The sequence below is a fragment of the Cygnus atratus genome, chromosome 1 (assembly GCF_013377495.2).
Source record: "Cygnus atratus isolate AKBS03 ecotype Queensland, Australia chromosome 1, CAtr_DNAZoo_HiC_assembly, whole genome shotgun sequence".
Lineage (NCBI taxonomy): Eukaryota > Metazoa > Chordata > Aves > Anseriformes > Anatidae > Cygnus > Cygnus atratus.
In genome coordinates, this window is record NC_066362.1 from 67345208 (window position 1) to 67359998 (window position 14791).

General features: G+C 36.3%; 1 protein-coding gene across 15 annotated transcripts in view; it reads right to left on the reverse strand.

The window, feature by feature from the left end:
• EPS8 (epidermal growth factor receptor pathway substrate 8) overlaps positions 1 to 14791 on the reverse strand; it is a 134652-nt gene that overhangs the window by 46141 nt on the left and 73720 nt on the right. For all 15 annotated transcript variants that reach the window (XR_007709361.1, XR_007709360.1, XR_007709359.1 and 12 more), the window contains 3 exons: positions 10319 to 10409; positions 9158 to 9231; positions 454 to 521 (listed from right to left, as the gene is read on the reverse strand). Coding sequence is in view for 12 of the 15 variants with exons in the window: in XM_035550825.2 (XP_035406718.1) it covers positions 454 to 521; positions 9158 to 9231; positions 10319 to 10380 (204 nt within the window). In the remaining 3 variants the exon portion in view is untranslated. The remainder of the gene's footprint in view (positions 1 to 453; positions 522 to 9157; positions 9232 to 10318; positions 10410 to 14791) is intronic.

Below are 14791 nucleotides of genomic sequence, written 5' to 3' on the forward strand. Positions count from 1 at the left end.
CTTTTAGGGCTTAGTACCCAGCTCTTTCTAAATATCCCAGCCCCTCTGTTGATTATAAATGATCAAGGTATTCCTTTAAAATATCAGTCAGTGTGCCTCACCAACAGCACAGTGTTTTTCAGCTGCCTCATCCTTGCAACAAGACATGTTCAGAGACAGGGCAGCATAACACACTGAGTTGTGATCCCACTGAGAAGCCCTGTCCCTTTGCCAAACTACACACAGCTTTGCTTACATTCTTCTACATAAAAATTCCAGCCTGTTATGGCAAAGCTAGAGAATTTGATACATTTCAGTGTAATCTGTTCTGAAGTGACCTCAGGCTGGCAGGATATTTTGGAAGATTTACATGTCTTCAAGCATATTATCCTCAAAAATCATGTAAGCAAAAATCACTGTGCGTAACCAAAAATTGTAATTGGTACATCGCCTTGTCATACATCCCTGTCTCACCTCTACGTGATACTGCGAAGTTTCGGATATGCTGCTGGCACTGTCCCGTGCATAATTCTTTCTTTGTTCTAAAGACAGGGAGAAAAGAAAGAACAATTATTCATTCAAACTCTTATCATGCTGTGTTTTGGATACTTCTCAAAGATGCTTAAGACTAGCCATATATATGAAAGTAGAAGGTGAGCTGCTGTTTATTTCTGTATTCAAAAGAAAAACCTTCATAGTTCAGCACAAGCATCGTACTTACATCCATGTTAAAAGCCAGTTTTCTTGTCTCATTGACTCTGGATGGGAGTAGAGCTCTGATGGAAAACACTTAATTGGGAAGCCCGACTATTAAAATCGCTGGCTTACCACTTTGGTAGCAACATGGTAATTAGGTTTGTTATAGTTGTGTGAATGCACTTGAAAGCAAAAGTGTTTTCTGATATAAACATAATTCTCATGCTAAATCTGGAAAACAACAAAGTCACACACAAACCAGACCTGAGTCATTCCTTATCTCTTCCTAGAGTATTCAGTTTGCTAACTTACTAATGTAGAAAAATACATGGAAAACAGGGAAGGAAAAAAAAGCCAAAAGCTGCAGCAACAAAATACAAATTAAATATCGCAGAACATAAATATTTTTCATCTGACAAACAAAATGCTGCAAAATCAGAAACATTGTTGGCCTTTTACTCCATACAATAGATTAATATCAAACCAGGGGAAAAGGGAAGGGGAAATGCAAGATGAGGACACAACACACACCCACACCACAAAATAATGAATTAAGATGAATGCTGAAAAAAAAAAAAAGAAAAGAAAAAAGAAAAAGAACTTTTCAACTTTATTAGAAAAAAAGATGAATGCAACATTTGGAGGGTTTTTCTCTTTTTTACCCCCATAACCACTAAAGTGACCAATCCAAAACACTGGGACTTTTGTCTAAAAAGTCACTAGGAGACTTGTTCAAAAGAAGTACAAGGAAATTCTGCATATATATTTTTTTTAATCTCCATTTAATTACATTTCTGATCTTCAAGTAAAATAGGCAGTTTTATTATGTTTGGAAGAAAATATACGTAACTGATGTTACCTTCATTTCATCATACCCATTTGGAGTAGTTGGGGCAAAAATAAGAGCGTGTGATTGTGTCACCACGAGAGATAAGTTCCTTTTTGCAAAATTAAAAATGCTACCTACTACCAAACACGTGATCTGTGATGTACAGAGATCTGTAGTGAGGACGCCATAAAAGCAACACTGCAAAAAGCTTGTCTGTGACCTGGATTCCTTCATACAGGAATTTCAGGTACTGACAAGGAAAGACACTTACACTTACAGATGTAATGTCTGGAAGTATTTTGTCACCTTTTAGAATCACACCCATTACCTCTCCAATCCTCAGTGAGTTTCACAAAAGACAACCCAGTTTATGAAACCCCTCCCTGGCTTGATGGGCCCCCTCCTCAATGACAAACACTGCTCATGCAGAAGAGCTATCCTGCTCCCTTATTGCAGCTACTCAGCTTGGTTTAGCGAGAGGAGTCCCAATGCAAACACCAAATTGAAGAATGCCACGGATTATCAGAATTTTTAACTAGGTGTGTGAATTGTTAAAAAATAGATGTCTTAATTTCATCACCCCGTATCTTAAATCCCAGGACAGAGGACCTGCATTGATTCCAATTGTAACTAATATTTCTGCTTTTGCAGCATGTTATTTAAGGCATCTTATTTGGTTGTTGTTCTTTTAAGGATAATAGACACACACATGCACATCCCAACAAAAACAGTCAGTGAAGCAGTACTGTCTGACTTGCTACCTTTCTTTTTTTGTTTGGATGATGATCTGAAGAAGTAAAGTCCATCTGTTCCTAACAAAACAAGGGAATTAAAAAAAAATAGTATCTAGTTTAACTCCATAGAATGATTTGCATCTCCAAGGGGATCAGTTAACAACCCTCTTTAATGGACTGTAAATGATAGTCAAACACTGTCTAGTAAGAAAGAAAATACCCTTAAAAAAAAAAGTTTCAATTAACAACACATTAAATATTCAACTTTGATTGTTATTACTATTATTAGGTGAAAAAAGAGCATTATTTCTAATGATATCAAATTACACAAGGATACAAAATCTTACAACCACTGTAAGGATTAAAAATCCTGCAAACAATAACAGTTGGAGTGGTTTTAAATAAAGACATCCTGGTGTAAGTAAAGGCTCCAAAGTAATTAAAAAACAGAGAATGACTTTTGCAAGAGATTCCTTGCTCTGATTCACAGAAATTTTGTTCTGCATTAGGATATCCAAGAACACTTGGAGCACTGATTAACACATCCTCTTCCACAGAACAGCACAGCACTCACAATGGACAAGATGGCAAGGTTTTCAACATACTATGTCATGGTGAGAATGATAGTGTTTGTATTAAGAAAGAGAGCTTTCTGAGTGATAATAAAAGCTGTGACTGCCTGCATCTGAGAGCAAAGGAGACCCCCCGAAGTTCGGCATTCTTAATTACAACAGGACAGTAACAAGAACTTTGATAGAATTTGAATTAGCAAAATTCAGTCAGTGTCTGTGTTAACAAATAAAAAATATGGTCACCACAACTGACAGTCTACTTTGAGTTCAGCAACAGTTCCTATTTACCCGTTTATTTTTTAAACACACTTATGCTGGCAGAATGTTTATTAGAACCTGTTAGAGATGTGAGTTACCTTTGATATCTGTCCAACGAGCCCTTCTTCTAAAAACACTGCAACATGTAACTTACAGACTTTCAGACTCCAGAGCCCAGGAAAGCAGTGCAACCTAAACTCTACAGTAAAGCATGCAAACTAAACCTGAGGAGGCTTCCAAGCCTTGTTGCAGTTACAGACCAACACATACACACACATACAAAAAAAAAGTGTGTGTGGGGGGAAACACCTCACAGGCTCTTAGTTGCTGTTCAGTGCTGCAACATTTTTCTGGCTTTGAATGAGGTAAAAAGTAGCCTGTAGTAGCTGTGAATGTTGTCACCACCACCACAAAGGAGCTGGAGGTAGATATTATGGGTAACCCATCCATGCTGAATCATTCACCCTTCAAAATACAATTTCTAATAAGTAACCTAGCATCAGGCAAAATTCTTCAGTTGCTTCTAAAGAAGTTTTTCTTTAACCTTTGTTTTTCAGCCTTTTTATAACTAATATTTAGCAAGCAGGTCTCTTTCCCCATATTATCAAGCTAGCTGCTAATAACCCATGTTCCCAGAGAGACAGTTTTACTGGTTGCCTTGCATAAATTGCGCTGACGAAAGTGCCATAAAGGATGCAAATGAATGAATAAAGTCCCCACATGATAAAAAATAAAAAATAAAAAAATAAAAAAATCTCTGCAAGTTCTCACCTTGCCCTCAGAAAGGAGTACATAAACCCTACATAAACCCTTTGTATCCCTTCTGTTGATGTGCTCCACTGCCTTGGACTTCAAGCAAAATATTCGCTGATACAATTCTGACTGCTTTTGCAGAATAACAGAAAACGTCTCTTGACTTATTACATGATATTCAAATGTTAATAACTCATACCCTACTATTGAAAATAAGCATGACTCATTTTCATGAATTTGCTGACTTACTGAATGGACTGGGTCTGCCTGGGATGGAGTTAATTTTTCACAGCAGCTTGTATGGTGTTGTGTTTTGGATTTGTGACTAAAATTGCGTTGATAACACACCTAGGTTTTAGCTATTGCTGAGCAGCATTTGCACAGCATCAAGGACTTCTCCATTTCTCTCTCTGCCCCCCAGCAAGTTGACTGGGGGTCCAAAAGAGGCTGGGAGGGGGCACAGCTAGGACAACTGACCCAAACTGACCAGAAGCTCATAGCATATAAAGTAATGCTCAGCAATAAACCCATGCTCAACAATAAAACTGAGGGGTAGTCTTTCCAAAGTACCTAATGCTCAGAGTCTGGCTGGACATTGATCTGCCTGTGGGAGGCTGGTAAGTAGTATATAATACAAAATGCTTTTGCTTTGTTCTTTTTTATTTCATTTGTTTGTTTTTAGTTCTTTTTCCCCTCACTTATTAATCCATGAGCTTTTTCCTTGCTTTTGCTCTTTCTATTCTCTCCTCTATCCCACTGTGCAGTGAGAGAGGGGTAGTGACCAAGCAACTCACTCAGGGTAGGTCCTTAGATGCTGGCTGGGTTCAAGTCCTTACACTGAAAAAAAAAAAAAGAAATGTTTTATATGTTCCATTTCACTCTCCTAATCCTCCCGATCAATCTCAGCCTCTCATGGGTCCCTTCAAGCATGAAGAGAATTATTGCAGCTGAAGTGATATTCTACAACAGAGGCTTTGAGATATGATGAATAAAACAATCACAACTTTTTTTCTATTTTTTCTCTTTTTTTTCTGTTTATTCTATTTATTACAGCTCTTACGTCCAATATGTAAAACAGTGCAGCCTTCATAGCACAGTAAGTTCAAACTTAGCTTATACACTGCACACAATATATTTTCCCTCTGATAAAAGAAAGCATGAAAGCAGAGATAAAAAGAATAACAGTAGAAGACACCAGAGTCAAATTCTTAATCACAATTATATACAGCAAAAGCAACCCGGAGGAATCTGAGCAAAATAAAATCTCTCACAAGGCAAGCACAATAAACTTAAAAGCAGAACAGCTTTTCACTTATAGGCCCTGACTATAAGATCTACTAGCTACTAAGCTTTTCAAAGGAACACAAATACTGATCCACAGAAACTAATATTCCTGCCTCTTTCTGATATGGAGTGATGCTATGGCTCTTCTAGTCTTTGTGAATTTACTGCATTTACCAATCATCAGGGATGGACCACATTTCTGGTTTTAAAAAGATGTAAAAAGGTGCTGACTTCATACTGAACTTGGAAGCAGCCACAGAAACACCAGATAACAAAAACAAATGAAAAAACTCTCAATGAAAGGCTTTTGGACAAGTTAAAAATACACTAGGCAGTACCCTACACAGACTCATTATTGCCCTCATTACACCAAAAACTTTGTGCTCTCCCCAGTTATTTCTGACCATTTCATACTTTGGAAAGGTAACTATTTCAGACAAAAACACCAGCTTTGCCCAAGGTCATTTGAGGCAGAGCTATGTACAGAACCTGACATAGCTAGAGTCCTCTCTCACCCATTTTTCCACTGGAAGAGGCTACAGCCAAATGGCAAATCAGAAAGTTGCTTAACAAATTCTACCACAGTCTGACTCTGTCATTGTCCAGTAAGAAGACCACAGAAAAATCACATCAAGGTATCAGGAGAAGGTTCTTCACTGAGAGGGTGGTGGGCACTTGGACAGGCTCCCCAGGGCAGTGGTCACAGCTCCGAGTCTGCTGGAGTTCAAGAAGTATTTGGACAACACTCTCACACATAGGATCTGTTTTTTGGGTGATCCTGTGCGAAGCCAGGATTTGGATGTGATCCTTGTGGGTCCCTTCCAACTCGAGATATTCTATGATTCTAAGACAAATATGATTCTTTATCTAGGTAGATTATCTAGGTAGATTCTTTATCTAGGTAATTCTTTCCAAATGTAAAAGTCCCGAGGCCGAGTCTTCACAAAAAAAACCACAAGTTTCACTCAAAGCACAAGTGGTGCTGGTTAGGGCTATGCTATGTTTAGGTACAAACAAATTTTCAGTGCCTAGAGCCTAAAACAGAAATGAAGAATTCCTGTGCCTAGACTTCCACTGATATCTTACAAATAATTGCATAGAAGATGTAATAAAAGTTATCAGCACTCCAGTTATGATAGTTAAAAGAAGGATAATGGTGAATCCTATCTTATGCTTCCATAGGGAAACTGGAAAATGTCTATATAGTGTAAAAAGAGACAAAGCTCTGAAATTAGATAGCAATCGACATGGAGATGGATTAAGTGTCTCACAAACTGCCCTACAAATCTTGATACAACTGTAAATTATTACCACACATTGACAAGCAGAAAACCACAATACTTAGTACTACTGTATATTTATGGTTGCATTGGACTGACTGCTGATACCCCTTTAAGAATATATTGCAGCAACTGGAAAAAACTGAGACTCAGAGCAAAGTGCAAGAGTTGTGATCTACACCTTCAAGGAGAAAGGTCAAAACTTGATTTAAAAACAAATGTCAGTATCAGAGGAGTAAACACTATCACTTTCAGAAATTCTTGCTGTCATTCTTCTCCCTGATGGCTACATGCAGCTAGCTATCAGAGAAGGTGTATTGTTTAGTAGTCAATTGTTAGTTTAATTCATTTGGGTATCAAATAACACAAGAATGTTACATGGATGGCTTATTTTAACAGACCCCTATTACAGCACATTTCTTGCTCTGAATGAGGTATTTGAGCAATACAAAGATACACATGCAATTTCACTGCTAGCACCTAATCACGGCCATGAGAATATAAACACAATATATAAAACACCTGGTCTTTTCTGATGCAGTTGCTTTCATAAAATCTTCCAATTCTGTACCGAATAACAGTCCAACAAGTTGGAGTGAAACACTAGCTTATGACTGCTAGGAAAGGGGGCTGCTCTGCAATTTGTCACTCACTGGCAAATCCCCAGTGCAGCACTGGCTATTGGATCCAACCTATGCTGCACGTCTCCCTGCGTGCTGAAATGCAGAAGAAAACTAATGCTAGAACAATAGATGACAGTATGAGCCAAAACCCATTTCAAATGGAGAGATGAGGAATTTAATAATGAAATAAAACCCCTAAGAATGTGCAGAGGGCATCCTTCCTCTTAGTTCAGGGGGACATTTATCATGCAAATAGAAAACATTTCATTTCAGGCAGGAAATGGGTCAAAACAGAGATTATTTGACACAGGAAAAGGCAGTTGGAAACAAGTTTTTGCTATCAGGTAACCACATCAGAGATAGCAATGGCTGCAGTCTGTTTTTAACCAAACTGCCTGTAACACAAATAAAACTCCAGCCTCTTTTCCCAATCAGCAGTGCAGTCAGCCTTCTTCCTGAAGACTGAAGGACTGAACGATCACGAATGACCTTACCAAAATAAGCACTGGGACCCAAGAGTTAAACTTCATGCCATGATGTATGTATATATATACATATGTAGATAGATTAGATAGATAGATAGATAGATAGATAGATGTTTTAAGATCTTCACTGTGACTGGAAAAAATTGCATTCAAGATTAAGTGGTGACTTAGGAGCCCAGGTACCATTTTCACCTGTTGATATCCATGGATAGGTGCTTTAGTCCAAGTAACATTCAGAAAATGACTTCCAGAAAAGGAAGTTTGTCATGAACAAAATTTGCTGCTAACATTACGTTGACAGCTTTCATAGAAAAAAAAAAAAAAAAAAAAAAAACAAACGTGGTCCATGTTAGTTACACTAAAACTATTTAGATATCTACAAGTGAATCTATTAAATACATAGGCTTGAACTATTTACATAACTGATATAGTTGCATGAAGTATACTTATACATAATATAAAAGGAGAGCTAGGAGACCTTCAATCTTCTCATACTCTTTCAGCCTCATGGGTCAAACAAAATACATACACTAGCTATTAATTATAAATTAATAAAATATTTTATAATAAACACTTCATGCAATTTTTAACAATTCCTGTACCACTTAACTGCTTCTCACTCCATTGGGAAAGAATGCAAAAAATTCCTAAGCATGACAAAGGAAAAAACACTGAAGACACATGACAGATGCAGCAGAATGGTAACATGATTCTTAAAAGTAATATATAAGTGCCTAGAATTTGAGAAAGGTTTTAGGTATTTTTCCTGTTTTCTCCAGCTCATACAGTTGGTGATACTGACAGCCTAGTTTATGTATATAAAACTGAGCAGAAGCAGTAAAATGTGCAAACCCCTCTCTAAAGGCAGTGGAAATGTATCTTTACTTGAAGCTCCAGGAAAATTGAATCTTCTGCTTCATTCAGTTCTTGTCAATTACAACTGCAATTTTGTGATCTATCTACTAGCAATGGAAGTAAAACAAAACCAACAACTCATTTTACAGTAGCCACCTGTAACACAGTAGTTAAACAGTATTTTCAATTAATACTTGAATTCAATTATTTCAGAAGTAAAAGGCCGTTTACCATTATATGTTTCAAATTTACTCACTTGTCCCCATATTCTACTTACATGCAAATATTCCATGATGTTTCACATGAAAAACCTCAGACAGGTATCATTTTAAAAGCCCACAAAGATTAAAGGACATGGCTAAAATACTTGCTAGTACTGCCACATCATTCAAAACATGCACTTTTGAAAAATGATTAGGATGATATAAAATGAAAATAGTGAAATGCATGCCAAAGAAATAATCTGCAGATGAAATAATCATCAGAATGTCTCTTGCTGGTTTCTGTTACCACCTGCTTTTTCTGTCAGCACACATAATCAGTATGTCGAGTGAACATACACAGGATGCAAAAATCACTGTTGAAAACTATCACTTTAGTAAGAATAAAATCACTTAATTCTTTTATTTTGTTAATACATATTGACAGATACATAATGAGATACCTACTTATAAACATATGTATACACATTTCAGTTTTGTATACATACTATATAAAAGACATAAATAAAATATATATACCAAGACATCACAATCAATGTTTAAATAACAATTCTAACATAAAAGTTCAGTGACTTTATACCATCTTACCATAAAGAGCCTTTGCACTTGTTCTTGAATTCTGCTCCCTCTCTGCCTGACCAAATGTTGGTGAGCCATAGCCACTGGAAGGAAAAAACATTTCTGGTTAACTTCTGAATAGATATATTTGTTACAAAGACACAGCCATTGAATAAAACCCTTCCATTATGTAGGGCTATACACACCTACAACGTTGCTAACAGAGGTAATGCTACTGGATACTGGTTCCGCATCATGAATATAATTAAGTGTATTTCTCTTAGGCTGGAAGCCTTTCTGTGCTATTTTTTGTTGCATTAATACAACATCATGCACAAGGGGGGTGTGGTATACATATAAACACTACCATAAGGTAAGAGTAATTACTATGAAGGAATAACAATGAAGACTATGCCAAAGACTTAGTAGGATTTTGCCTTTTGCCTACGTACACAAGTGTTAATTGTTTTTTAACAGTTTAATGTGGTTTTCATAAAAAATAAAAGGCATATCATTGCCTACAACAAATGAAAAGACAATCCAACTTCCTTCTAGTGTAACAGCAATAATGATACATATACAAACGCATTGTGAAGGGACAACAATATGAGAAGCAGATGATAGCACAGATGCCCTGCTCCATACAGGAATACATGTTCTTTTGCATCAGATTAGGCCAGTTCTTATTAGTGGTGTGAATGAGTCTAGTGCCATGCTTCTGACACAAGGAACATCCTCCTGTCTCAGAAAAGGTAATGCTTTCAAGGAAAGCAACAGTTGCTTAGTTCTGTTTACCCAGAAATGGTATTTTCTCACAGATGGAAAGAGCAGCCTCATCTTTGATGCACAAAAATGCATTCACTCAGAGCTAGCCTTAAACAGCTCAGGCATACGAAGACCTCTCTGAGTCATGTACGAATTATATTGTGGCTACAGCAATTTATTTTTCTGTGCCAGATGACTACATTCCTTAATACAACTTTACACTTACACTGATAGAAAAATCAGTCAGATAATACCTATCGGTTTGGTAACATAGTTGGGAAGCTGCAACACTCTTTTACAGAAATTGCCTTTGTATTATTCCAATGAACTCTAATAATCATGGCTCCATCTGAAATGAAAGTGTAAGGAAAAAAGCACAAAACTATTTTTTTCTCCATGGAAGGAAAATCAAAGGCATAACCTTACTTGATTTGAGGAGAATAACTTCCATATCCACCAGGAGGGGTACTTGATATATGTCCATTCATTCTTATTGTCACTTACTGAGGGAAACGATCTGCGAAAAGAAACAGCAGCAAATGAATTGAAGCCTCTAAAAAGATGAAGGTTTAATACAGATGTAATACAAACCTAATGAAAAAGTTATGGCTGAAATGGGAAAGGAATTGCATCAACAAGCTCAATTGTTATTACTTGTATTGTGGCAATACCTTAAAGACCTATTACAGAACTTCCCCCAGTTGAAATTTGATAGGTTTTGCTTCAAATAATTTATAATTTGGTGAATTAAGCCATTAGAATAGTCTTTAGGAATAACTTTTAAAATAAAAGGCTGACCAAACAAAGAACATCTGCTGCAGAAGTGGACAAGATGTTCCAAATGGCAACTTTAATAATCAAGCATGCTTGAGTTTAAACCACAATTCAATTATTTGAAAGCAACTTTAGAAATGAATTTTTGATACATATTTCTTCTATAAAATGTATCAGCTGAATTTTTAGAAAATGCATTATCAAAACAAAACACAATTGTTATCACAGGAGGAAACTTGCAAGGTTAATTATTTTGGGACTAAAAAAATATATATAATTTTTTTTTAGCAGCATGTAATTTCCTGAAAGTTTGGTGTGCCAAATGAAGCTCTCATATAATAGCAATCCTGAGAAAGCCATGATGAAAGAGTTAAAAGAATTTCCACCTTTAGTATCATGCTATTGAAATTAAAATTGACTCTGGAAAATGATTTTCATATTACAATTAATAAATCACTATTTGAATTTACCATGAGAAAATATTCTTTCATATGTGTATACTAAATACATATTTGAATAATTATCTAGAATCCAGAGTCATGAAATAGAAAAAACTATTTCAACTCCACAAATTATTCAGAAATATGTAAGATAAAATTTGTATCCAACAGACGTTCCATTTCCTAAAGTAAGCACAACCTGCTTTGTTGTACTAAAGCCATTTTACAAGCAGCTTATTTTCTGAATCACTGTCAGCCTACTGCTTAATTTAACTGTTCTCTTCCTGCTTTACAATGAAGCAGCAGCCAATTGATCTACAGCGCATACTGCACTTTGTATGTGTTCTGCTCCCTTCCTCTTTCATGCAGAAACACAAATCTAAAATGAATTCTGTCCTCAGCTCCAAAGCCTTCTGCTATTTTAAGGCTTAAAAGCTGGGTTGAGACTTCTGCACCCAGCACAGAGTCATTTTTATATCTTTCTCACCTGACATGTCTTACCTGAGATACAGTTAGCAAAGCTAACTAGAACAGAGCTATATTGATTACATGCCGATTGTCACCATGTGGAAATGTGCTATTTCCCCTACAGCAAGCACATACTTTGTAATCTTTTTCTTTTTCTTTTTTTTTGTTTCCTTTTAGATCTTTGATTGCTCCTTGCAAAAGATCTTTACTGACAGATGCGTATTTTACTTCCAGCTCTCCTGCGTGTCGCCAATAACATATCACGTACCCAATCTGGTAGCATGTTTGGCTGCTCTTAAGCCACTTTTCATACTGTGCAATACTTGGCAGCTGTCTACAACAAATCACTCCCCATGCTGAGCACTGTTCAATTCATTAGCAATTACAACCTTTTGGAAGCATCCTGGAATTGACCCATGACTTGAAAGAACAGAAATATTCATTTATACAACAGGATGTGCCAGGTCGTTGTGCACTCCTTGTGCCATTCTAATACACACACAGACCACAGCCACTCAGACTGCTGTTCTCTAGATCACGCTGCTATTAAGCCCTTTGACACTTCATATTGGCTATTAATTCCTATAATCTGGAAACACTGCTCAATTTTGACACACTGCTTAACAATTTACAGTAGGATTAGCTTCCTAAGAGTGAGTGGATCATAAAACTTCCACAAATTATGTCTATTATTTTTCAGTATCCTCTTTTCATATACTTTCCACACATACTTTTATTAAGATTACTCTTACTTTATTCTCTATACCCATTTACCACCTGTGATTTTTCAAATCACAAATTCCTGAACGACTCATTTTAAAGTTATCTGGAAGCAAACAAACACGTTTTTTAAAATCAAAATTATTTTGCTCCTCTGACATAATTTTTCCTCTTAATCAGCAACATATTAGGTTTGTTACTTTTATTCCACTTAATTTTATGATAGTGGTGAAACATTTTAAGTAGAAGGAAAGTAATATCTTAGAAGTCAAAGCTTCGGTCTTTGAAATTAGCATAATGCACTGCAAGTTTTATAGCAACGATGACCTTGAACAGCAAATTTTCACATCAGAAGAAAATACCTTGACTAAATACTTGCTCACTGTAAGGTGTAACACCACTTAGCATTAATACAAAAAGCTTTAAAACTACATTTAGGATAAAGTGATGGTGCAAAACCAAAGTTAGAGGTTTTGTCTGTCTCAGGGAGAAAGCAAGGAAGAGGGAGATGGGAAGGGAGAGGGAAAGGGAGATGAAACCTTTTTCTGCCAAGTAAGCACAAAAGTTTTAGGGAGTTTTAGCTGATTTGCAAACAAAACACCATATTCTATTTGATTTGAGTAAAGCCAACGGTATTTCCAATCTCTTATGCCATTAGAAGAAATCAAATGCTTTTGAAACATCAAGGTCACTCCTTTGACAGCACAATTCCAGAGCCTACACAGTACTTCTCATAACTTTGTTGAAGAAAGCTCCTGAATGTGAATAAAATCTAACCCTTCATAGTCATTATTCATAAAGTCCTCGGTACTGATGATTCCACCAAAATTATCATGCTATTTCATCTCTCTCAGTCTAAATATTTCTGAAAAAAACATTTTAAGAAAACACTTTAAAATTTTCTTAGGTGCATAATGGAGACAAGGCAGAAACCTAAAAGAATAACGAAGTGTAGTGCTTCACTTACTATGCGCTTGTACAGCTTTCTTTGCTGTATTTTTCATCTCAAATACTCTTTCATCTCTTACAATCAGTCCCACAGAAAAAGTCAACCAGTGCACATTGCTAAGCTTTTGTCATCCAGGAGTCTATTAATAAACTCCACTTCCTCCTTAATCTTCCCTTTCACCTCAGCCCAGCAGTTCATGGTAAAATATACTGGTACCGTAGACTTTAAGATAAACATCCTTCAAAATTAACTGTACAATCCCTCTTTAAGTAGACCTGAAGTATCAACAGTTTACTTGTGAATATATCCAAGCATGGTCATGCCTTTCTGAGAATCCTGAGAAGAAATAAAGCCTGCTCTGAACAGTAAATATTTTAAAACAGGAAAACTAAACAAGAATTTAGGAAGAAAAGAATCATAAGAAAATATGTAAAAATAACAATAAATAGTGAGATAAATGTTAAAATACTTATGTAGAAGTATATTAAAAATACTTACAATAAATATCATGAGAAAAATAGTTTTAAGTAGGAAATTCTTTAATGCAAAACAAACAAAAAAAAAATCCTTTTCTGGCAGGATCTGAGACTGAAGAAAAAGAATCCACCCAGGACTTCACCAGTGCCATCAGCTTTATTTCTGGCAGGACTCTAAGATACTGATAGTAAGCAGCAACATAAATGACAAAGGTCTAGTTTTTGTAAATGACAAACCATTTCTGAGCAAGATGTAACTCGGTTCTTCAGTTGACAGTTACTGGTGGGCTAACCTCAAATATGGACAGTATAGCAGTGGTATACAAGATGATTTCATTGGTCATAAATATTCATTAAAAACATGCCCAAATCCTAAAATACTCCTTGCCTTCCCCACCTTACAGCACAGCATCCTGATGAAAGCAATATAATTTGTGTGCAAGAATAAGCTGACACATAGACAACTCACACATCCTGCCATTTAATTTCCTAGCAGGAGTTTGAAGGAAACAAAATCCCTCAATTTATTTTAAAAATCCCTTTTCTAGAAGGGCAGAACTATCTCATTATAGAAAATGAGATATACAAGACAATGGTGCTCTTTTCCACTCATCCTGAATCAATCAGTCTCACCAGCGATAGATCACAATATCAAATGGAAAAAACAAAAACAAAACAAAACAAACAAACAAACAAAAAAAAATAGCTGAGTGGTGTGGGGTTTTTAGACATTATGCAAGGAGCCAGGAGGGTTAAAGAGAGGAAGATGCGCGGGAAGGAAGAGGAAAGCCAAGAATGGCTGGAACAGTAATTATCTACAGATTAAGAAAATGTTATTAGTCAGAAGCCATTGTTACCACATGCCCCAAAAAACATACAGATTCTTCCTCAGCTAGATAACAGGCACAGACTGTAACTCCAGCCTAAACAAAAGCAAGTGGACCATTACAAGGTAACCCTTATCTGTAGCAGATCTGACATTGTATCAAAGTCACAAAAGGACCCTGTCTCTCCAAACTTTCCCCTTAAAAAAAAAAAGGGGGGGGGGGGGGGGGGGAGGGACAATAAAAAC